The sequence below is a fragment of the Lissotriton helveticus genome, chromosome 6 (genome assembly GCF_964261635.1).
Source record: "Lissotriton helveticus chromosome 6, aLisHel1.1, whole genome shotgun sequence".
NCBI classification, from domain to species: domain Eukaryota; kingdom Metazoa; phylum Chordata; class Amphibia; order Caudata; family Salamandridae; genus Lissotriton; species Lissotriton helveticus.
In genome coordinates, this window is record NC_136067.1 from 1,787,077,160 (window position 1) to 1,787,103,338 (window position 26,179).

The 26,179-nt window shown below is 42.5% G+C and overlaps 1 protein-coding gene across 3 annotated transcripts in view; it reads left to right on the forward strand.

Moving 5' to 3' along the window:
• Window positions 1-26,179, forward strand: part of PREPL (prolyl endopeptidase like) — a 416,901-nt gene that overhangs the window by 8,520 nt on the left and 382,202 nt on the right. For all 3 annotated transcript variants that reach the window (XM_078649676.1, XM_078649675.1, XM_078649677.1), the window contains exon 2: window positions 17,529-17,784. In XM_078649676.1, the coding sequence (XP_078505802.1) occupies window positions 17,584-17,784 (201 nt within the window). In that variant the 5' untranslated portion in view covers window positions 17,529-17,583. The remainder of the gene's footprint in view (window positions 1-17,528; window positions 17,785-26,179) is intronic.

Consider the following 26,179-nt stretch of genomic DNA (forward strand, 5'->3'; position numbering starts at 1 on the left):
CTCCTGGCAATGGTAGAAGTAAAACATCTACCAGGGTTGGGAAAAAAGTGGTTAGTGGGAAAGTGAACTTGTAAACGCTCAACAGATTAATGAAATGCATAAATCTGCACTAATGCAAGGACATATAGCATGGATGCAAATTTGTGACTTTCTTTAAGAGTAGGGCCCCTAATTAGGTCTGGAGTTAACCAAAATCTATCTATTCATCTATCCACCCATTCATCGACTGGATTCTGCTCTTTCACAAGGACCTTATCTGCACACAAAGTAGTTTGCCTAAGTGCCAGGGACAACTGTGGCAATGTGTGCTTTTTAAGACCAAAAAAGTATTGTTTTTGTAAGTGTTTGTTGTGCTGGTGAAGTCTTGGCAGCTCCCACACAGTTTTACAAAAACCATATCGAAACAGGACATGCATTGACAATACCAAAAGGCTGACCACTAATATTAGCTTTGCCAGTGCTTGTTTGTATTCATGTTCCCTATTATCTTGTTGAAACTGGTTTCACTGATTTTCCATTATGAATATTTTTGGGAAATGCTAGCATGCACCAACGTATTTTATTAAATGATGGTTCAAAGAAATATTACCTCACTTTAGTTTAGCAAAACGTTTTTTTCTTAGTTGCATTTTTTTGTGAACATTTTATTTTGAAATCAAAGGATCATCAATCTTGCTTTCAAGCTTCTGCAGATATTTGCATCTAATTAGGGAGCATTCTGGGAGCAAAGTATGGAGTATCATGTTAAACTGTGTGTACACATTTTCGTACTGGAACCACAGTCAGTAGGGTAGTCTGAGGTTACAACATTTCCTTCGAGCACTCGCCCTAATAAGAAAGGCTTTGTATTAATGAACCATAAATATAAGTTTGAACAAGAACAGCATTAACACATGGACACAAATATGATCTGCATACATTGCCGTTCACTGATCCGTAATGTGGTACTTTGAACTTGCAGCCAAAGGGTTTGTGCTGCAGGGAGTTGGATCTACTTGTTCCAAGTACAAAATAAAAATGAAAACTAGTTGTCCTTGACCCCAAACTATATGTCCAGGGAGTCGGCCTATATGATTTCTACACCCCTGATCCTACCAACTGCGGGCTCAGTTCACTTACCTTACACTAGCAACCAGCACAATGCAGTCCTCCGGGGTCCCAAGGAAACCCAACCTGCCCACTGCTACCCCGCAAGAAGGAGCCTTAAGTATCCTAGTACATGAGAAAATCCAATCTGATACCGTAACCCTCCAGATTACCACCGAAGGCCATTCGGATAACACCTCAGTACTAATCTTCATCCTGGAGTATGTCCCCGGAGGTAGACATGACGCCCTAAATAGGGAATACATTCTCTGACTACTAGCAGCCACCCCAAGACTAAGTGATGTAACATCAAAAGACCTTGTGGCAATACAGTTTGAAAGTTCCGACGTAGCACCCGGCGGGGAAGTAACCAAGACCACATGGACCACAACCGACATTGTAAAAAGAGTCCTCACAGACGGTCCAGCTCTTAAAAAATGGGGAATAATGGTCATCCCTTGCCAAACGAGAGGATACCCCTTGCCCCTTCTACCCAAGACCACAAAACGAAGCCAGACCAGCGGTAAACAGAAACCACATTGGTGCTCAAGGGTGCAAAGGGCCGTGGAAAAAAATGACTTAATATATAGATCTCAAGGGGAGACAAACCAAGCCGCCCGTGATAGACCACAAGTAGGCATAAGAGACATAGTCAGAACAATCAAATGCTCTCAAACGAACCATGACCACACACGGCTCAGGAACAACAAGTTAGATCCAATCCCAGACTACTTTGCATGTGCTCTTGGAATATTAATGGCCTGAATACAAAACGAAGTGACCCGGATCTGTATAATTACTTACGGTCCTTCGATATTATCTTTCTGCAGCGACCCTGGCTCACCTAGCCTGTCTATATCCAAGGCTACCCAAGCATTTTCACTCCAGCTGTGAAACAGGCAAAACACGGGCTCTGTTTAGGAGAGCTAGCAAACTATATCTCGATAGCCGACGTAGCCTCGGCCACAGCCCTGGACATTAAATCCACAGGAAAGAATACAACTAAATGCACCATCACAATCAAAGGTGCTGCCATCAATGTAATATTCATCAATATCTACATTCACCCCAAAAGCAAACCCAAAGACTGTAAAAAGGTAGTGCAAGAAGTTACGAGGTTATTTGAGGAGGAAAACTGAACCCAATTTGTTATATCTGGGGACTTCAGTCTACATTTACTGGGCACTTTCACTGGCTACTTTGAAACAGCCCGAACTGCGCTCTGGAAAATACCTGACCAAGGCAGTATTACTTCTGGGCACCAAACAAAAATCGTGAGCCAACTATTAGAAGATCTAGAACATCTAAGCCTCAGGGCCCTGAACGCCAGGTTCCAAAAAGATAACCCTCCGTCTGCTACATTTCACTCCAACAGAACCAGCACTTGCTTGGACTACACCTTTGTATCTTTGTCTATATTTCAATATGCACAGTCCTTCCAAATATCAGACAGACCTGGCAGTGATCACCTTCCGCAAGAAGTTATATTTTCTTCATACATCTCTACCCTAAATCACTTACGCGAGATAACTGATAAAACCTACACAAAACTCAAGGCGCTTTAAAATTACATCATATGTAAAAAAAACAGGAGTAAACCCATGAACCGTGTTGGGATGGGTGAGTAATGAAACAAGAAACAATTCCCAACAGGTATCAATAGAAGTCAGTTAAACACTGTATGCAGTCAGCATTACAAAAGGCAGGAAAAAACAAGGAGTCTCAAAGACGTTTTTTAGAAGCTTATTATTCAGCAATTGTGCAGGGTCTTTCACATGGCTAAATACAGTTAAACAGCACTGTGTCGAGCAAATCATGTGACAACCGGAGGGCACTTGGTGAGTGGTGATATATACAATAAGTGAAAGTGCAAGTGCTAAAGTGAGCAGCGTGAACGACGCATAGTGACAGAGTATATGTACAGTGATGGCTCCACAATTTCAAGTTGCAATTACTTTAGAGCAAAATTCGATAGATATTTTTGGAGCACAAAACGTAAAATGCGCCAACAAATAATGCTGCAGTGTCGACGGCGTTTCGATCCCCGTAAGTCGGGATAGTCATCAGGACAAGGTTGTCGATGAGGGCAGTGCCGGACACGCACACAGCGGTTGCGTGAGAGAACTGTACTCCGGGCTGGGTCAACGGAGGGGCAGGCTGATCGTAGATTCGGGTAATCAGCATGTGGCGCGCCTGTTGAAATTAGGGCTGGAGAGGGCGGTGAATACTCTCCATGTACGGCAATCTCGCAATCAATGCAGGATTGCATGGAGAGTATTCACCGCCCTCTCCAGCCCTAATTTCAACAGGCGCGCCACATGCTGATTACCCGAATCTACGATCAGCCTGCCCCTCCGTTGACCCAGCCCGGAGTACAGTTCTCTCACGCAACCGCTGTGTACGTGTCCGGCACTGCCCTCATCGACAACCTTGTCCTGATGACGATCCCGACTTACGGGGATCGAAACGCCGTCGACACTGCAGCATTATGTGTTGGCTCATTTTACGTTTTGTGCTCCAAAAATATCTATCGAATTTTGCTCTAAAGTAATTGCAACTTGAAATTGTGGAGCCATCACTGTACATATACTCTGTCACTATGCGTCGTTCACGCTGCTCACTTTAGCACTTGCACTTTCACTTATTGTATATATCACCACTCACCAAGTGCCCTCCGGTTGTCACATGATTTGCTCGACACAGTGCTGTTTAACTGTATTTAGCCATGTGAAAGACCCTGCACAATTGCTGAATAATAAGCTTCTAAAAAACGTCTTTGAGACTCCTTGTTTTTTCCTGCCTTTTGTAATGCTGACTGCATACAGTGTTTAACTGACTTCTATTGATACCTGTTGGGAATTGTTTCTTAAAATTACATCAGTCATGCTTGTGCAACTGCAGGAAACCGTAGGGGTCATATTCCAAGATATTATAGGTAAAGTAAATGCTGTGGTCAATATGTGGGAAACCCTCATAGGAACACTATGAGAAATACACGCTAAAGCTAACAAATCCAAATGTGGTAACAAAGTATACATGGAGGTAACACGTGCAACATATGACCCTAGATTCCGGGAGCACAAAACTGGAATAAATAAAGCTCTAAGGAAAAGACCAGGGGACCCGACAGCCTTCACGGCACTAAGATCACACAAAAAACTAATCAAGAAGTTAAGATGGTCAATAAAAATGTACCAGGACAATTAACTATGGGCTAAACTACACACTGATCTGAAACACAATAACAGTGCTAAATTCTGGACTACTGTGAACCAACTGCTCAAACCAGATCAGAGAGGCAGTGACTCCTGCAGCACTGAGGCTTCATGGGCCCAACACCCCAAAAAACACTTAAATCATGAATCAACAGACAACTTGCAGATGGATGCTTGGACTACTTCAATTACTGCTCAACACAAGGGGCAGCCCGAGGTGGATGCAGAAAGCATTAATTAGCAACAGCCGAAAAGAAGGAGCCCCGGGCCCTAACAGCATACTCCCAGCGGTGTTTAAAAACGATCCAGACTTCTGGGTAGGAATCTTAGCGCCAATATTTTCACAGGTCAGAAGCACACAAATCCTCCCTGCATCATGGAAAGGCTGGATCATAACTCCAGTTTTCAAAGGCGTCAACAGACAACTTGCAGATGGATACTTGGGCTACTTCAATTACTGTTTAACACAAGGGGCAGCCTGAGGTGGATGCAGAGAGCATTAAATAGCAAAAGCGGTCAGAAGCACACAAATCCTCCCCACATCATGGAAAGGCTCGATCATAACTCCAGTTTTGAAAGGCAGAGACAGGTCTCTTCCAGCAAACGTATCACCTAATAACCCTGATGGACAATGACGCCAAATACTTTGCCGGAACCGTGCTTGACAAACTAACAGCATGGGCCTCCAGCAATGCCATCATACCATACAATCAGACCGGGTTTTTTTAAATCATCTGGCACAATTACTAACATTGTAGCAATCTCTCTACTTATGAACGCTGCCCACACCTCCAATACTCTGCTGTTTTTTTTGTTACATCGACTTCAAAGCAGCGTTTGACTGCGTGGATCGGGGGTGCTTGTGGCGGAAGCTAGCAAGCTGGAGTATACCCCAAATCCTGCTAAACATGCTGATAATGCTGCACAGCTACACCTGGGTCTAAGTCAATTAAGGGGCAGGTACGCATCTCTCCCGTAAAATTAAAACCACCCATGGCCTAAAACAAGGATGTGTTTTGGCGCCAACCTTATTTAACCTCTTTCTGGCTGAACTGACTGAGCAGCTACAAACCTGCAACTCTCCCGCTCCCAAACTAGGCGGAAAAGCAATATCAGGCTTTCTGTACGCCGACGACGTGGTACAGGTCAGTCGCACTCTGGTGGGGGTTCAGTAGCTGATAGACACCATAAAGGCTTATTCACTTGCTAACGGCTTGACGATTAATCTGGGCAAAATGAAAACCATGGGTTACCACGTCAAGAACGCTTGAACGCAGGCCTGTTTCTAGGGTTAAATTCGTCTGGAAAGCACGGAGGAATACAAGTACCTTGGTGTCATCATCGACAAGAAAGGCTCATTCTTAGCCCAGTAGGAGGTGATATAAAGGAAAGGCCTGGCTCTGGACGTGGCACTTAAAAACTTGAAGAAGAAACTTGCCGGTCCCTCCATGAAGCCACTGCTCGAAGTCGCTAGAGCGAAGCTTCTGCCAACAATCTCATACTGAAGCGAAGAGCTAAGAAAGTGGGATATTAGCATCCTTGACACCACAATCACACATGCCTACAGAATCTTTTTTTCCTGCCAAGTTACACTTCACCTGCACAGATAAGGTTAGAATTTGAGTCGCTAAAACAGTCGCAAGCCAGACGCAGTGCATAAATAATATGCTGGAACAAGATTCCGAAAGCCGAACCAAACACCCTGCACCACATCCTATCAGAAGAACTACAGCACTGCATTACACCACCGGCAACAGTTTACTTAAAAGAGTCCCTTGACCTCACACAACATTGGGATACACCTACCTGTTCTCGGACTTTAAAACGTCTGGTTATGAAGTCACTAAAACCCAGTCTGTCATAGAGGACAAGGCCACACTATCAAAAAGAGCACATGGATGGATGACGATCAATAATGACAAAACTTTTGCCCTCCAAAATTACTTCAAAAACTGGCAATGCGGCCTTTCTCAAGCTGCAGTTTCTAAATTATCGGCTGGGGCTATTTCCAATTAAAGATCACGTGGCACCCTGGCTGCGTGGAAATCTCCCTGTCGCCTGTCGTCTCTGTGGGAGTGGTAAGGAAGACCTGTTGCACTTAGTCTGCTCCTGCAACACTGTTCACAAAGAAAGGATTCAGCTACTAAGGCCTTCAACTAAAGGGGAGTCCAAACAGGATGTATGACGGTACCACGCGTACTTTTACAACGCGTACCGTTACAACGCTACTTTTACCACGCAAGTCGTTACAACGACTTGCGTGGAGGGGCGTTGGATAGTAAATTTTTTAATTTACTATTCCAACTCCAGTCCCCGTGGACTCTAGGAAAAGGAGTTGGATAGTAAATTAAACTATTTACTATCCTGGAGCGCCCCCCAGCGCAAGTCGTTGTAACGACTTGCGTGGCAAAAGTAGCGTGGTAACAGTACCGCATTGTAAAAAATGCGTGCTAACCGTTGTATACCGTCCAAACAAGAAGGCAGGCTAGTCTATCCTGCTTCGACCAAGGGGACCCCCAGCTGAACTGCCTCTGTCAAATTTATGTTAAAGGCCGAACAAAAACTACACCATAATGCAATCTGCTCAGCTCAGCAGACTCAAACTGCAACGTAATTGGGCACATCATCATTAAAGAACATAACGCCCTTCCAAAGGTAACGCTGGGGCAGATCCTGGCCATTATGACTTTGAACCCCCCTTCTCTTGTAATAAGGCAATAGTTGTAAATACGTCTGAATGCAAATCCTCAAAATTTAAACTGCTTTCTTTTTACATGTGATATTGAACTGCGTAACAACATCTAACCTGCCATAATGCTGCTGTCCTTGTTTACTAAAACTAGCTGTTTTCCATTTTTACAGATTTTTACAGAAAAATACATATAGAAAAACATGTATTTTCTTGTCTGTATTTATTTTTAAATGCCGATAAAAATGGCAATTAGTTCGTTTTTTTGAGTGATTCTTGAATGGTGTCAGTCATGACTGCCAGGAAAATAGCTGTGCACATTGACAGATAAGAGGGTTACAAAAGAAATACTTCTTAGTAATTAGGCTTAAACATCAATAGATATGTATAAGGTTTATACTAACATTTGCATGCTTTCATATGTGTATTAATTTATCATGTTTGGGTGTTCATATAATTGAAACTTGTCGGGTATTCAAGTAAGAGTGTACATTTATCAGTTAAATAAATGTGAAACTGCACTAGTTAAAGATTTATGGTAAAAAACAAAAACACAAAATAAATAATTTCAGATAAAATTGGCAAAACATAAATGAGAATAAATATAGACGTACATGTAAAAAACACAAACTACCAAAAATGTGAAGCTCTATTTGCATTCCACCATCAAAGCACCAGCTCGCGCATCCCCTCCAAGAAATAGATTTTACATTTTAAATTCTCTAACATTTTGTAAGGTAGTCAATTTAGTACATTAGATTATATTATGTGATTGTCTTGAGTGAACTTTATTAAAGTGAATAGTTTCTAAACTTCAAGAATACCCCACCGACAGCAGTGCTTTACTGCAGTTTGTAATGTACACTACATATATGATATACAATTTTGTTATCCTATCTGGAGCAACATCATTTTCTTAAAGCACACATACTGAATTACCAAGTTTTTGTCAAATTTGACACACAGTGAAAACTGAAGCACAGTAAGGTAATTTGCCAAGTGTCACATAGCACAATTCAACGTGGAATCCAGGATTTTAGCCCAAGGTACCTAATTACAGCCTGTGCAATCCAACCATTGGATGGATACTATACAGTTCAACAACTGGATAGATATCTCCATCTGTCTCCCATTTAACACTGAAGGATCATGGTTTGTGCTCTGTTCTTTCAAGAGCTAAATACGTGATATGAAATGAAACACTACACAGTCTTTATAGAAAAAAGTGCAACGTAAGCGTAAGGAAAAGGTAGGCAATGCACTATTTTTATGGTAACATCCCCTATTTCCCCAGATGCAACAAACGGCACATAAATAGAATAGCAGAATAAACTAATCTCCATAAAGGTTGATCTCCAGTTCTATTTTTATAGTAAGAACCATGCAAAGTGCAGCTTGACTGCAGGTAGACATTCACTTAATGCTAAAAAGCACAAATAGAGATTTTAGGCATGTGCTTCATTGTTCTGCTTTTAGCAGTTTAAAAAAAACGTTATTGTTTTTCCACATTGGTAAACAAGATTACAACAACGACTCAGCATAGTTACTTAGGATAGCACAATCACGTGTTCATGCCATGAGTCTATTAGTGCTTCAATCAATCAAGATCAAGCGTAGCAGGAATATTGGTATTTACAGTTGCTTTTAGCAGTTTTTATATTTAAAAAATTGTCTTGGAGAGTGATTTGGTGCAAGGTCACCAGAAACCCTCGCACCTCTTCCTCTCAGGTACTGTGATTTCAAGGTTTCCTACATGTGCCAGTTAAACCACAACATACAGGTAGGCACAATCTCTCAGCCTCTTGTTAAAATTCCTTCTTCTACAGCTGTCTAAAATCTGAACTTAATAAATGCTTAAAACTTAACAAACTGGCAGACAGTTGTATATAAAGGTGGGCAAGTCAGAAGATTCATATAGAGAGCCTTGGCAGGATCCTGGCATGGCCCATTGAACCAAAGCACCCTGAGTCACTGAAAAATGTGGCTTTTAAATCATATCATGCAAGAAACATACAAAAATAACCATTATTCCAATTTAAAAAAAGTCAGTTTCTTTAAAGTGTGTTTCAATTTAATGTATTAGGTGATGTCTCGGCCTTAAATTACATTTATTGAAAGTAAAAGCTTCTAAATCTGAACTTAAAAAAGTGCAATATTTCCCCATGCCCCAATGACATTGTTGTAAGTGAATCGAGAGACGTTATTTTATCATGTGTACTGTAAATATAGCCTGTGTAGGAATTATATGAGGTGCAGCGTTATTTTATTTCCTAAGAAATCATTTGCATGTCAGGTTTTTGTACAGTGCATATTCTTAAATGAATTTCTTCAGTGTACTCACAAATCGATAGTCAAGGAAAATAAAGCCCAGTTATTTGTTTTAGATCACACAAATTGGTCAAGTGAGAAAGCTGGAATTTGATCCCAGGTTTCAGAGTCAACGTTGTGCAATTCAGCAACTGAAAGAAAATGTCGTTCCCTCTCCCGTTTAACCACAAAGGGCCAATATTTTATTTTGAATTATTTCAGAAGATAAATTGGTAAACTGTGTTCAACAAATACTCATATTGCATATTAAATCAATGTGAAAGCAGTATACAGGAAGCCTTAATGGAAATAAGAACACAGTTATATGTAGTCATTTTTTGTGATACTGGGACTGATTGCCCCTGACTTCACACAGAATGATTTCAAGAGAGGATTAGCACCTTAACAAAAGCAAGTAAGGCATATGTATGTTTATATAACTCTAAAGGCAGGGCAAGATATCATCTCAAACCACTCACCTTTACCCAAACTATCATACAGCACTAAACTACTGAATGGATTTTACAGGAGTATTAGTTTAAATTTACTCTTTGTTGTGTAGTCATTTTGACGTACCTTAGAAATATATATATATATTTTTCACTGAAAAAAGCTGTTAAAACGTGTATTAAGTTTGAGGCACAAATGCACAAAACCACAGAAATGTGCCAGTTATGAATATATCCAACACACAACATAACTCATGGTCGACTGCCATGAACAAAACACATATTTGTCAATGGCAAACATACAAAAACATCAGTTAACTCAATCACAACTTGAAGGTTGACTGTGAGATACTTTGGTTTTTTTGTGTGTTCCGAAACATAGCTAGTGAATGGCAGTGGCTTTGCTTGTTTGAGCCAGAAAACATAAGTCTGTTCTTTTCTTAAAAACATTGTCATTATTTGAATCTGCATGAAACTTGCCAATAAAAGAATTCATCCACTTTGAGTTTGGTGTATTACACATTTCGTGCAGATCAATCAAGTGGGGGCCAAAAAGTAAGGAAGTCAAAAGTGGCAATTCCCACTTTAATTTCCCAAATAATCTTTGCTGCCAAACCGATAAAACAACTGAACAAAATTACACCAAAGTTGGCATCAAGGTAGAGTTGTGCACAAGGAAGTGACTTTGCTTGATTTGGTGTTGTCTTGACTTGGTTTGGAGTAAATCCTTCTAGTAGTTTTCAAAAATGATCATTTAAAAATTGTTTTAGTCTGGGTATCACGAGTTTAAATTATTCCGATATCTGTACCATTGATTCATTGGAGATTCATGGACCAAAGTTCCAAGTGCCCAGAAAAAAACAAATGAAAGAAGCCAAAGGGGGACAGGCAGAGCATCCCTGACCACATATTGCTACATAATAGCAAAGAGATTAAATATTTACAATTCATGAGACCATTAGTCATTCAGGAAAACAAACATTCATCCATGACACCTATCTCTATCTAGTTTGAGGCCTCCGCTGCAAGACTTTTGGGAAAGACTTGCTTACATTATTGATAAAGTTAAAGAAATCGATGAGGTTTGTAGTCACATCTCTTGGAGTGCTTCCCACTGTGCAGGCCTGGTCCCTCTGAATTTGGGACTATTTAATGAATTGTTCTTTGAACTGCGGCACCGTAGTTACCAATGTTAGAAGATTCTGGTGTCATCCTAACCCTAAACCAGAGTCATTTTGGCCCACATGCATCAACAATGCCATTTGCGATTCCTTATTAGCAAAAAATAAGGATTCGCTAATAAGGAATAGCAAAAGGCTATGCATGAAGAAATCGCTAAAAAAAATTGCGATTTCTAAATATTCCTTAATTGCGACTCGCAAATTGCGACTCGCAATTAAGGAATACCTCCCCATTCATTCCTATGGGCCTAAAGGCCCATAGGAATGAATGGGAAGACATTCTCAATTTGCGATTTGCAATTAGCGAATCACAAATTGAGAATTCATAGGACACCCTGTTGCACCCCTGAAATTGATCTGTGCACATAGGGCATGTGTGTGCGCAACAAGAAACTTTGAAAAATGCACAAAAGTGCATTTTTCAAAGTTTTTGCAAATTACCATGAAGTTGAACTTCATGGTAATTTGCTCCCCCTATTTGCGAAATTGCAGATTTTTTAACTTTCATGCATTGCATTTGAGGAATCGCAAAATGCGATTCCTTAAATGCATCCGCAATTTGAGAACTTGCAATTAATTGCGAATTCTCAAATTGCGAGGGCCTTGACCCTTGATGCATCGCAAAAGCAAATTTTGCGATCGCAAACCGCCAATTTTGCGAATCGCACCGTTTGCGATCGCAAAAGGCTTTGATGCATATGCCCCTTTGTTTCCCCCTCTACAATAGCAAGACTTTTTGGGGGGTAAAAACCATTAAAGTTTTGCAGTCAGTGTTGGGTGGGACCTATTTATGCAGTCCCTTCTCCTAGCACCAGACATGCCATAATCTTTGAGAGAGGACTACTGGGTATATTACAATGGACTAACCTGAAGGATTTTGATTGCTACCAGTGCTTAATTGTGCTTGTAATCGCCGGTGGCCAATGGCACTTATTTCTGGCCAACAGAACTCCTTATTTCATCTACATGAAACTGTTCTGATGTTTAACAAAACTAAATAATAAAACACCCTGGTAGCTGTGTCTTTCTATTTCTGCCCAGGCTCCTGGTCACGCTAGCATGACTAGCGTTACATGGCTGTTGCTTCCAGGCTTCGTTTGTGATGTCATGCTCCCTCTCACAATGTTGTTATGAATTATTTCCCCACCCTCTCCAGGTCATCATGGCCTCTGAGCCGGTTGCACATTAGTTAAAGAAAGGACTTGTATCAACACTGTGTAGGCTGCACATGGGCCATGCACAGTGTATTATCGTGGTATACCAACCATTGGCTTGCTCTGCTGATTTGCTCAGCCAGCAGCCTTGATATGAAGCTGTGCCTTCTACCCAAGGTTTACCTAGGACTTTGGCCACCTTTGTGTGCTGCCAACCTGCGGCCAGTCACTGTACCTTCACTGTCTCACTGGGCCCATGTTAGAGGCTAATATTGGTCTTTCCTTCATTTATCTAGTTAGCAACGATCAGCAAGTAACCTGTCTTATTCTACCCCTGAGTCTGGGCTGGCTAGTACAGCTGTTGCAGTCATGGCCAACACGCCATTCAAACTCAAACCTCAGTTTTCTCTCCAGACCAGTACATTTCAAGGGGGTTCTGACCACCCAGTCCGGAAACAGAAGGCTGTGCAATAATATAATATTGCACTTACATTCCTTCCTCAATAATATTGCCATTTTAAAGACCCCATAAGCTACAGGTCTCCATCCTCAAACCCCTATTGTGTCTCCTCTCTTGGCCCCCCATTTCATATCTTCAGTCCAAGTCTTCAGATCAAGGTGACTTTAAGGTTCTGCCAAACACTAGCATTCAACACAACACACTGCAAGTGGACAAACAGAAGCAGCCCCCCCTATCTGTGGCACATTCTCCCATCTCATAGTGACAGTAGAGCCAGGCCCAGCGCCACTTCCCAAACCTAGACCTAGACCTGTACCTTTAACCTCACATGGACGTTGACGATGAATATGTGATGTAACAACACAATCAAAATGATTGCGGTATGTTACATCGCAGTCTTTACAACACAAGTCGTTACAACGACTTGCGCTGGAGGGCACTGGACTTAGGAGTGAGAAGATTTACTATTCCAACATCAGTCTACGTACAGTAGGGAAGGCGTTGGAATAGTAAATCTTACTATTCCTTAGGTTATAGCTCCATCCAGCGCAAGTCGATGTAACGCTTGCGTTGTAACGGCTGCGTTGCAACTGCATCGCAGTGTAATCACCGCGATGTAAAGGATGTTTCCCGTTGATGATGCATGGCTTTGTGTACGTCAGTGCAGAGACGCACATGGCTTCTTCAGCTGCAAAACAAGGTCAGATGAAGGTGAATTAGCAACTATGTCCAAGCATGAGGCTGCACATACTTGGTAGTGCAATAAAGGTGTCTTGTGTCTTAATGCAAGCAAAGATCATGGGTCCCCGGTCGTAACGGTTTAGTAGTTAAAAACCATAATTGATGTGCAGTGAACCCCTCACACCTCTAGGCCCTTGTGCCACTGTAAATGCTGCACTCATCCAAGGTGCTGGAAGAAGAAACACCAACACCATGGTGGGATGAATCTACAGCAGGAGCTCAACTGCTGAAGCAATAAAAGTCTCAACTGGTCCAGCAACATATGCACATAACAGGCAGTGAATTGTCCTACACATGGACAGGGGCTTACGGGCTGTGAACAGGCAAGGCAGCAGCACAGTCATGACCACAAGAGGCACGACTGCTCCAAGTTAAAGAACAGAAATATGGTAAAACAAGGAGTGTGACATTATATTAAATATTTAATTGTCCAAGGCATGAAATGCTTCAGAAATCTAACTGTCCTCTTAAAAATCTACTTGTCCTTTTTGATACCATGCAGTGAAGTAACAAGGTATGTTAGCATTCTTATTACATCGCAGCTCTGGTAATAGCCTCTTCGATTATTCCAGGACTTGTACTATGTTAGGGTTTGGATTTTAGGAAGTCTCTAATTTTTCCATCTTTCTGGAAATCCTAATTCAGGGGCTAAAAGTAGTCTTGAAGCAGTATTTCAAGGGTTGGAACACATTGTGAATTTCTGCATGCGGACTAACCTACAAGTTTAAAGGTATTCACTAACTCGTATTTGATCTCTTTCCTCACTGGAAAAGAGTGGGAATTGTACTCCTAAAGACGACAGACGTAAAGATTTTCTTGGATGGGGAAAATTTGTAATCACTCAGCAGGTATTCGCATGAACTTATATTTTCTCATCGAATAGGCAATTACCAGAGCTATGAGTATGGTTTCCCGGCCTACGTCTGTAAACTCTTGTGTGAGTTCCTGTAAGTCATTAACCTGCACCGATTTAAGAACATATACTTTCGGGTGCACTTTTGTGGCCTTCTTAAAGATTTGGGCCACTAATTTAGTTTCATGTTGCCCATGATGTTTTTTCATTGACTCTGCATTATTACTTTTTTAAAGTATGGAAGTGCATCAAATGGGTTTTACTAAATGATGAACTACATCGGAAATGAGATTTAATTATGCAAAATAGTTTATCAAAACGTTTTTTCAAGATGCACCTTTTTTGCGCAGTTTTATTCTGAAAGCAAACAAACAGCACCTTTCTTTTTAACTTCTTTATGTATTTGCTCTCAATTGGAGATCATTCGGCGAACATTGTTAAATGTTGCAAACGTGTACATGTTTTTATACTGCAACTACTGTCAGTAATGAGAACTGAACTTAGAGCATTTCTTTAGAGTGGTCACTCTGGTTGTAAAGGCTTTTGCGTTAGTGATTCATATATATAAGAATGAACAACTTAGACAGATACACATCTTGCCTTAGTGGCAGGCAATCCTCTTCCACAGATCTGTACAGTGGTACTGTAAACTTGTGGCCAAAGTGTTGGTGCTTCAGGGGGTTAGTCCTACTTATCTAGTGGACAAAATAAAGATGAAAACTTGTAGTCCTTGTCCACAGACAAAATGTTCAGAGAGTCAGTCAATAGGAATTCTGCACTTGTTCTTAGTAGCGGCCTACATTGCTTGCTGGTGGGAGGGCGGTGCGAATAGTCGCGCGGGGGGAGGGGGGTTTGCGGGGATGTCGCAGGGGAGGGGGGGATTCCAGGGAAATAAAACAATACAAAACAAATTAAAACTTACCTTTCCACCGGGTCCTTCTTCTTTTCTGCTCCTGCTCTCTTGGAACAGGAAGCAGGCAGCCAGGCTCCCTCGCCTGAGCCAATCAAAACGCAACAAGCATAGATTTCATGGGGCACAAACTGAGTGGTACAGGCCACCCCATTAGCCAGGGGCTAATGGGGTGCCATGTCCTCCATGCAGGCTGCAATGCCGCCTGCATGGAGAAGGGCAGAGTGCGCATGACTGGTTTGGGCGGCCCGAGATGCTCGACCAATCAGTCTGTGCACACTCAGGAGTGGGCAAAGCACTCTGCCCCTGCCCAAAGGGTTAAGCCGGCCGCCACTCGTCCGCAATGCGTAAAGCAAATATAAAATGGTAATAACCTAGTTATTACCATTTTATGTTTTGGCTTTCTTGCACTTCGAGAAAGCAGTGGGGCGACGCTCCTCCGTTCTAGTGGAGGAGCCGCCCCTGCTTGTTCTCAATATAGGATGTATTATAAGTATGTATTTCATCGGCGATTTTATACTATGTAATACTGATTACGACCCTGCATGTTGTACGTTGCTCTGCAATAAAAATTGTTTGACAAAAAAAATAAGTATGTATTTCATGAAGATAAATACACATGCAATTGCATGAGTGACCAGAAATTAGTAACTGTCAACCCCGTTCTTTCTTTTGAAAAAAGAGAGCCACTAAAAGGTATTTAACGTCTGTTTTCCTTCAGTGATGAATTACCAAATATACCCATTGTGCAAAATGTGAAATAAAAATGCTCACTGTCAGGTAAGAGCAGCGCCTGTACCACTCAATTTGTGCCCAATTAAATTTATTGCGATGGCAGCCCTGGACTCAAGCCTTTTTGTGATCTGGGCTAGGGCCTTAGGAGGTCATTTAAACCCTGGCACATGGGCCTCAGGTTTGCTAAGGTTGTGGAGGCCATTGCCTCCCACTATTGATAATTACCATCTACCTTATTTAGAGATCCCTTCTGCCTCATGGGGATCTCTGTGGTGTGAAGGGAGCGTCTGCACAGAGTTTAAACTGACCGCTCTGCAAACTGTTTTGTATTGAGAAAATCAGCTCAGAAAGTGGGAGTTTGTTTTCTCTTTACAAAAAACACAGTGCTCAGGGTGCTTCCCCCAGTGTATAGGGACCATTCCATATTTTCCCTGCCTGTGCTCCAGATGCTTCATATGTGAAACTTGGGCTGTTTTGTATGAGCGACAGTCGCCACGCATGAAATAAGGTGGGACACTCGTTATTGCCATCTTGCTGCCCCTTGGTGGACCAGTGTCAGGTCAGAGGTTTACAATGGCAAAGTCAGTAAAAGCTGTACTGGTGCTTCCTCTGACTCTAAACAGTAGGGGAACTGCAGGTTTGATGGGATGTGATGGATTGGGAGCACGACCTATTTGCAGCAGTGCTGCAGTTCTGCCAAACTCCGAATGAGGCCTCTACTTTACTACAGTGACTTCTCAAAGCACCTGTGGTAGAAGTGTGGTGTGCCAGTGGGGGAAATAGGTTTGGCCTCCTAGTAAATATTTTTCTGGACTATCTTCCTTTAATCTGCTCAGCACTGCTCTTTTACCAGAAACAGTTTTTTGGGTGGTTGGCCCCATTTGCTATTGTGTCGTGGGTTTGGACTCTAGAGAGCGCATCCCACAGCAAAGTTTAAAACCCTCTGACCTTTTGCTGTAATGTCCTGGTGAAGTTTTGTGGCTGGTGGAATTGTTAAACAGACAGAAACACATTGCTGCTGTCCTGTTTTCTGGTCTTTAGTTCAATAGTTGTGGCTCTCCTTTGTTAGAAACTACAACTTGTAATTCCAGGAGCCCTTGCTAGGGCTATCAAAGCCTCTCAAGTCTCCAGCTATAGGCTTGCACGGGCATTAAGTTGTTTGGTGTCATATGTCAGACACAGAAGGTGCTACAATTGTATATATTTATTTGGGGTTTATTGTTTTAGTTGCCGTACATTTTTCTACTGTAAATTAAACCCTGGTCTCTTACAATAGTTTAACTCGGTGTCATACTGTCCCTGAGTGCCAAGCCTGTACCACCTAGTGGAGGAAGCATTTATATCCTGCCCAAGCTACCATGGGATAGACAAGTATGCAAAGGGAATCTAGACTACCCATTTGGAAAATGTGGTACCCTGCCCTTTAACCAGTAAGCTAGAATGGCAAAAGTACTCAAGTTTTATGTGGATTTTGCAAAACATATTTTCCCCCTATTGTTGTACCTTGACTGTATTGATCAATTAACCTACCCTTTTCTTTTTTTTACTTTTTACGTATATGATATAGTAAGAACGAAATGCATTTTGCTACAGCGAACAATTTAGTTAATTTAATCTGTGAATAAAATGTCACTTTTTATTTATATGGCTAGTGTTTTAATTTTACGAGGACCTGTTTGCATTTCCTTTTTGATTCTAAAAAGAAAATGTTACCCAAAGTATTGTTTTTTTTTTCTCTACCATGGCAGTTCTGAATTGAAAATCACGGAGTTCTACCTTTCAGCGTGTTGGAATCTTACTATTATGACTCAGAGAATAAAATGTTTCCTTCAGAGTCTTCCCATCCATGCTCGACAATTGAAAACTATCCAGATACCAATCAAATATTTTTGCAGCTGTGGGATTCCAAACAAATTTTTGTTGAAACCAACATTCTTGGGAAATAAGCTCAGGCACTTGGATGTGGCACCAAATACCAGAGTTGCAAGATCTTTCTCATGGCAGGTATGTATTAACAGCTTATTATTTTCGAAGGACATAGACTTAACCATTGTCTTCTTTTCCTTGTTACATGTAATTATGCAAACATTTTCGAGAAATAGCTTGATCACAGAGGGGCAGTCGGTTGGATACTGGGGGAGTGTGGGGGAGGGCGGGATGGGGGGTTAGCGTTCTTACACAGTTATGTGGCACAATAGTAAGATGGCAGACATTGTGAGATTACAGAAACAGCAGCAGTGGGGTGGGGGAGGCGGTCCTGATAATGGGACGGGCATTTCACATCAACGGGATGGCTACTCCTAATCAAGGGACGTACTCGGTCCTCTCCTGGAATGTGAACGGGATGGGGAATAAGGTTAAGAAAGGACTGGTAGCCACATATTTCAAACGACTAAAGCCAGATGTCATGCATCTACAGGAGACACACTTAAAAGGCACACATTGCAGGTTTTTAGGCCATGGGGTGCATATAAGATGCTAGCCGATGTCGGGTTCTCTACCGGGGCGAGGGGTGTGGCAATACTAATCTGGAAAAGCCCACTCTTCAGACCAGAACGCACATGGATAGATCCCAACGGTACATATGTCGCAGTTAAGGGTATGTGGGACAGAAGAAACATTACTTGTTTTAGTGTATATGCACCCCCCCAGGTTACAAAGGCAAACGCTGGAGAAGCTCACAGCGGTCCTGCTGGAAGAAGGCTCTGACATACACATTATTGGGTGAGACTTCAATGATGTAATGGACCCCACACTGGACCGTACGACTGTCACAACCGGAGGCCCTAAAGAGACACTGCTCAAACTGTTGGCAGACACATTGACACTTACGGAAATATGACGTAGGCAGCATTCCCAGACTAGAGCCTATTCCTTTTACTCAGGCGCCCACAAAGCTTTTTCACAGATAGATTACATACTGGCCCCTGTGGTAGAACTAGGGGAGATACATAAGGTAGAATACCTGTTGAGAGGCCTTTCGGATCATTCACCTTTGTGGCTCACAGCGGGTACCGTACACAACGTCAGGCCGGGGAATGGAAGCTCAACCCGTGGGACTTAAGGGACCCACAGGTTGCTAGGGAAATCAGGGTGGACACGGAACTATATTTTAGTGAGAACGTGGGGTCAGTGGACTCTGCCATCACATTATGGGAGGCATACAAACCCGTACTGGGGGATAGGGCCCAGCACATAATAGCCCATAAAAAACGGAAAGATGGGGAAGAGATTGTTGGGCTTGAATCCCGATTATTGCAGATAGAAACACAAACCAGTACGAATAATGACCCTTCCTTGCTGCGCAGCTTACAACTTCTTTGACGTGAATATTTTGCTCTGGCCAAAAAAGACGCGCAACACGCGATACAAGCCATACACCGACGTCTGTACGACGCAGGTGACAAGCCAGGTAGACTGCTTGCATGGCTTAGCAAAAATGAGCTCGACAGTAGGTGGGTGTCCCTGATACAGACAGAGGACGGACAGACTCACGTAACTCCAGTTGCGATAGCCAATGCCTTCGCTGAATACTGCGAGACCTTCTACACGCAACGTGCTTTGGCAGAGCTGCCACAGATCCAGGCCCATCTTCAGACAATACAGTTCCCTAAGTTAACAGCTAGCGAGTGACAGACATTAGACAACAAGATTACTAAGGAGGGAATTATAGCAGCCATCGGTCAGTTGAAAACTGGGAAGGTCTTGGGGCCTAATGGGCTCCCTCCTCTTTTTTTTAAGCAATACATGATGCTATTTAGCTCCCACCTCCTTCAACTATACTTGGAGGCGCCTGAGGTGGGAAGTCTACCCAGAGACTTGCGGAGGTAATTCCCAAGAAGGACAGACCGCCACAGAAGTGTAGCTCGCACCGACCTAGCTCCCTTATTAACATGGAGACTAAAATATTGGGCAGAATATTAGCTAACAGGCTCACCGTGGTAATTACTGGCCTTATCCATCAGGACTAGTCCGGCTTTATGCCAAAGAGGTCGATGAGGCTCAACCTTCGGAGATTGCACAATTGGCTATAGGTGGTGAACACAAGGGAATACCCACAGCTCATCCTGTCCCTTGATGCCGAAAAGGCATTTGACACCGTCCATAGGCTCGTTCTTATTTCCGCTTTGGAGGAGTTTGGATTTAGCCCGGTTTTCAGGCGATGGATCGCTATTCTCTATGAGAGACCTCTGGCCAGAACTAGAGTTAATGGGGTGGTGTCACGGGAATTCTCAGTAGGTAGGGTCACTCGACAGGGATGCCCACTGTCCCCTCTATTCTTTGCTCTGGTGCTGGAACCACTTGCATCCGTAATCCGAACGCACTCAGACATAACGGGATTCCGTGGTAGAGAGACTGAAGAAGTGGATGAGCGAATCTCTCTATATGCCGATGACCTATGAATGTATGTACAAACCCGTAAACGACGCTCCCTAATATTATGGACAGTTGTGAAACCTACGGCGTATATGCGGGATATACAATCAACTGGGAAAAATCATGTCTCTATCCTGTAGACAAGAGCTGTGGATATAATGCCTTCCCAAGCCGACTCCAGTTAGCCTCAGAGGGTATAAAGTACTTAGGGATCTATGTCACAACGAACACAACAGTGGCACTGGATCACAATAATGCAGGGTGCTCAGGGAGTTTTGCGCAGATGTGGAGAGATAGAAGTCCTTGCCGTTGACGTTGCTAGGCACTATACAGAATGATAGTGCTCCCGAAATTCTTGTATGTTCGGCAAAACACTTATCAGCTAATACCAGACGAGATGTTCGCTAAAATCAACAACACACTGCGGACATTTATTTGGGACGGGAGACCACCTATGATAGCGCTGGCGACATTGCAACGCAACCAATATAATGGCGGCATTTCCCTACCTGACCTTCGGGCATATTATTGGGCAACCCTTCTAATCGTTGTGAATGAATGGGAACATGTGGAGAGGGACCACCCCACATATGCACTTGAATGCACACAATTTGCCGGGCGCTCATACATGCTCCACATTTATGGGGGGAGGGGCTCCGCACAGCTCCTAACAGCTACACGGATCGTTATAGCGGCACGGAAAAAGGCAGAAAGGCAGATGAAGTGGGATGGCCGGGTCACCAGGGAAACCCGCTCCGGGTGGGAAATCGGCTTAAAGAAATTGCGAAACTGCAAGGTTTCTGGAAATGGGACCTGCTAGGCATTTCACAACTTAAGGACATACTGTATCGTAAGGAGCTTGTCACTTTCTCACATCTCCAGACTGAGTATGACATGAACCCAACCCAACGCTATAAGTACTTACAGCTGGCGCACTCATGGCGGACACAACACATAGACACCAGTGACATCCCTGAATATGCACCTTTAAAGGGACTACTCCTGATTGGGGAGATCGGGGGGAAAGGCAGTCTCCTGGACATATAGAATGATAATTAATAATAAGCCAGATTCCTTTCAGAAGTTGAGGTCGAAGTGGGAGTTACATTTGGTAGAGATAGAGGACCTGGATTGGAAAATGGCGTTGATGCACCCCCGAGATGTGGCCATCAAGTCACAACTTAGATTGATTCAATTCGAATATCTACATAGAGCATACTATGATATAGCTCAACTGCACCGCATAGGGAGGGCGGAAGCACCCAACTGTTTGCGATGTAACGCAACAGAGGTTACATTTTTTCACACGGTTTGGGAGTGTTCACAGATTAAAATGTACTGGGCAACCCTGTTGGAGTAGTCAGGAACTATCTTGGAGGAGACGATTCCATTGAGTCCCCTGTTTGTTCTGTTTGGAATATCCACGAAAATTGACCTCCCCAGACCAAAGTTAACCCTACTTCTGCTAGAATTAGTAGTGGCAAAGCGCGACCTGGCTATGGCATGGGGGGCTGTGCCTAGTCCATCTCTGGCCGAATGGAGAAAGAGTATGGATATATACATGTTAGGGGAGAAAACGACTTCTAAAGCACAGGGCGGTCCTAAAAATTCCTGGAAAATATGGAAGTCGTGGCTCACACCCGATGGACTCACGCTTACTGACTCACAATGATCTCCCAGGGTGGGGTGAGGGGAGGGGAAGGGGCCCACGGTTATATCTTGGAACATAACACTGCTATTTGCTCGTTTACCACTGCTAATTGAGTATGATGTTGACGTAACACTGAACATGCTTATGTGTTTTAAAGATGAGTACTGCGTTTGTAATGCAATTAAGACAATACCACTAAATACATTAAAATAAAAACCAAAAAACAAACAATGTATTTTAATGGATAGTTGTACAAGTATTAGCAAACAAACACCCTAGAAATACGTGCAAAATGGAAAATGGACTTTGGATTTGAAGAATCTTTGTAATTTATAAACAAACTTTATGCCAAAAAACAAATGATTTTGGCCACCAAAATAATACGTGAATAAGGTCACTATTAGGTTGCTGATAGGACCAACATTTACTATTCCTATCTTAAGAGAATTTAACAGTAAAAGAGGGAGTGATATAAAGTCTATAAAGGAAAAATAATGTTTGTGTGGTGCAAGTATTTTGGGAAGCCTAAGCCATGTCTTATTCCAGAGCGCAATGCACCAGGAGCAATTCATGTAGATTACCAGAGAAGTTCCACTTTAGATTTAGAACGAGAAAGAGTTGTAGAGAAAAAGGATTCATCTACGAGGGAGGCTTTAGGTAAGGATTCTAATAAGCAGCAAGTTGCTGAGGAAGGTGGAGAAGGTGAAGGAGAATATTCTAATGAGTAAGTAAAACGCATCTATTTCATATTAATTTTCAATATTCATGAGGAGGGAGAATTTCTTTTGGAAGTAGTTCAGACAATGAAATGTGTTTTGAAAGAGTGAGAAAGATATAGGAGCATTTTCATGGAATAAATCTGCTACCCAGATAATACCTTTCTGTCTCCAAGATACAATATAGTGGTCTTTTATTCAATTTAAGACATTTATTATACCATCTCATGATAGAGTTTAAGCTGTTTTTTCTCTCAAATCGATTTAATGTTCAGAGGAAAATGCTGTGATCGCTGTTGATGTGGAAACACTGTGGGACCCCTTGTACAGTGGCATATTGTAAAGACAGGTGATATGGCATGTTGCCATTACCACCTCTTCTGCCATATCCCTTAAAAAAATATAAACATATCATTGTAGACCATTAGGTAAAACGTAATTAAGATGTGAAACAGCATGTATAGTTAGGAGAGCACAGAATCTAATGGTTCATCCAATAATGATGATAGATGCTTCCCACTACTATTAGTATGCTAGCTATGAGGTGACCCCTCTGTGGTTGCATCCATATTCTCACAATAGCTCTCACTGAAAAATTAACAATAACAAACAGTAGCATTTTCGATAGAAACAAAAGAATCTATGCAACATATATAGCTGAAAGGGAAAACCTTTAAATGTATTGCAGAGATGAGAGGAGTAGCTGATGCCGCCACAGCAGTATGCATACATTTAGGGAGCATGTGCACTTCATCAGTGTGATTTATTTCACAAGAATTTCCTGATTTCTTCTGCATCGGACCTTTTTAGGCATTACTCACTAGCCCTAATGACACCAGATGGGTTATGGCATCCTCTTTTGTAATACTGTGGTTTTTGATCACCATGGGAGGAGCCTTAGGATGTATCCTCCTAGAGATTCATGCCCTCTTACTGAGAAGTCACAGAATGAATGTTACTGTGCATAGCTGCAGTTTTTTAACCCGTTAACCATGGCACGAATTCCACCGAGGTGCGGGTGATTTGATCAGTGTGCGGGGTTCGGGACGGCACCTGGCCGTCCTCCGCACAGGCCCACCGTCACTTGGGACGGCCGGGGATCATCCGCCACACCGAACGGGTTAAAATCTAAGGTTGTGAGTGACTTCTTTGTTGCTTTCAAATCTTCCTTTCACTGCTTATAACTGTAGTTGCATATAAGTGTGCTAAATAAATTGCATATACAGAGTGTGCAAGACCAGTTCATCGAGAACTGTGCAACTCAAGGTTATTCAGGCATTCTTTTTGACAAGAATTTTTGTTGTCCCTGGAAACAAAGTAGAAAGATACTATTTCAAGCTCACTGAGTCGTCAACTACTACTTCTTTCGATTTTGAATTTTACGGGGTAACAAGGTTGAACAATCAAGGCTTACTCTTGGACAGTGGTTTGGGATAAAATGCTCATTCCAGTTATCAAGTATGCATCACAATTCACGTGGTGAACCTTTATGACTTATATTCAACCTTTATTCCACGACATGCTTATTGTATATCAAAGCAGATGGTTCTTGGAGCAACCATACTTTTAACCAGGTTTAGCTTTAATGCTACATTGAAACTTGCACAGAATCATTACTGCTGACGTCCCTGTTGTCTTCCTGGTTAGATTAGAAAAGTGATTTAAATTTGGGACTTCAGTCTTTTCATGAGCTTTCTCTGTAGAAATGTAATCGTGTTAAAGATGCAAATTGCGCCTCTAGTAGTGTTTTTGGGTAACTGATTTATAGCCTTAGCCATACACCTTAATCAGCCATAATGTGGTTACTAGTCCACTATGTAATGCATATACATTGTTAGTAAAAAATGTGTCTTCGTACATATGAGTAGTATTGACCTTATCTGTGTTTCTGGGTAGCTTGGTTATATCGTCTCTTGTGTGCCCTGTCAGATACATTTTTAACCAACTGACTATAAGAAGTTCTAATCTTGATGTTGTGGTTGCATCCACACATTTACCTTTTAGTAGTCCCTTTCGGTGGGGCATGGATGGGCTGGTAACAGGTCTGCTTAAAGGGGCCATCCAGAGTGGAGAAACAAACAGTTCTCCTTGCCCAGTCCTACATCTCTAACAATACTTAGAGATTACGTATGATATAATTCTTCCCTAACCAGCCAACGCAGACGGTCTCAACATGGCCACTTTGTCTGCATTTATACCGAACCCTTCTAGTTGATTGATTCAATGACATGCCATGGAAACTTGTGTAGCACCTTTGAAATGACTGGGAGGGGTGGGGCTTTAAAATGATACCCAGTCATGCCACCAGCCTGCTGATCTTTTGTTGATGGACAGATTGCAGGGCCACTTTGCTGAGGTAGGTGATCATGCTCTCTATGCTCTTTACTTTTTCTTTTCATATTACCCAGTTCTTCTTGCATACAGATCACATTTGCAATTAATTTGCACTCTGTATAAATATTATAATCTCATATTGCAAGACTGTTAATTTAAGGCAAAGAGCTCCCTCATAGATAGACTGGATTAAATTGTTATCTCCTCCTACCCTCCCCAACACCATGTTGGTATTTTTAACATCTTTTAATTTATTATAGATTTATTGGATTGTTACAGGTGCTGTGCGGATGCACGTGGTCTTGTAGTGTCATCACAAGGATTATAATGAGATTCTTATTCTGAACCTTTGAACAGTGCAATCCTTCTACCATTAACATGGTAACTGCTTTATTCTTTGCATTATTATAATTTTGACCATGATTACGAGTTAGTTGAATTTATGTGAAAGAACACATATGGCCTGAAAAAACGTTTCTGATAGTAACCCCATACCTATATCTAGCGACTATGAGTTAACTCCAGCAGAATGGGGAGTATCTATGCAGACCTGTGTTTTCTGGATGAAATTTCACACTGAATTCCCAGTACCTTGGGGATTAAACCTTCAGCGTACCACATGCTCTTAGCAGGTGGTAAATGCAGTTGTGGCTGCTCCCCGAATCAGTAGTGGGGCGGGGGTGGTGAAGGATGAGAAGGGGGAGAAAATAAAAATATAAAAAATCACTGGCCGGCTGCTGCCTCTCTCTTCCTCCTCCTGGCTTCTTTGGAACAGGAAGCAGGATAGACTCCGCTAAGCCAATCACAACGCTGCAATGCAGCATTGTGATTGGTAAGCATTTAGGCCCCCCATAGCCAATCACAACGCTGAAATGCAGCGTTGTGATTGGTCTGAACGCCGTGGTTCTGCGCTCACATGGGAATGAAAGCCTGGGCATGTTGTCCACCCATGCATTAATGCAGTCTAGGGGGAGAACATGCAATGTGTGCATGAATGTTTGTCCAGCCCTAAGGGCCGGCCAAACATTCATGCGCACCTAAGAGGGTGCCACCACTCCTCCCCCCTGCGCAGCCTATCTCCGGCCCACAAAACTGCCCCAAAACAGAAAAATAAAATGATAATACCATCTCGTTATTAGCATTTTTTTTCTGCGCTATAAGCCAGTGGGGCAACGCTCCTCCGCCTTAGCAGAGGAGATGCCCCTGGATAAATGGATGTAGAGCAAACTGAGCTGGCACGATATGGAGAAGATGTCAGGAGACAGGAAAGTCTGTGGGGTGACAAGGGGAGCATTTTGTGCTCCCCATGTTGTAGGAGGGG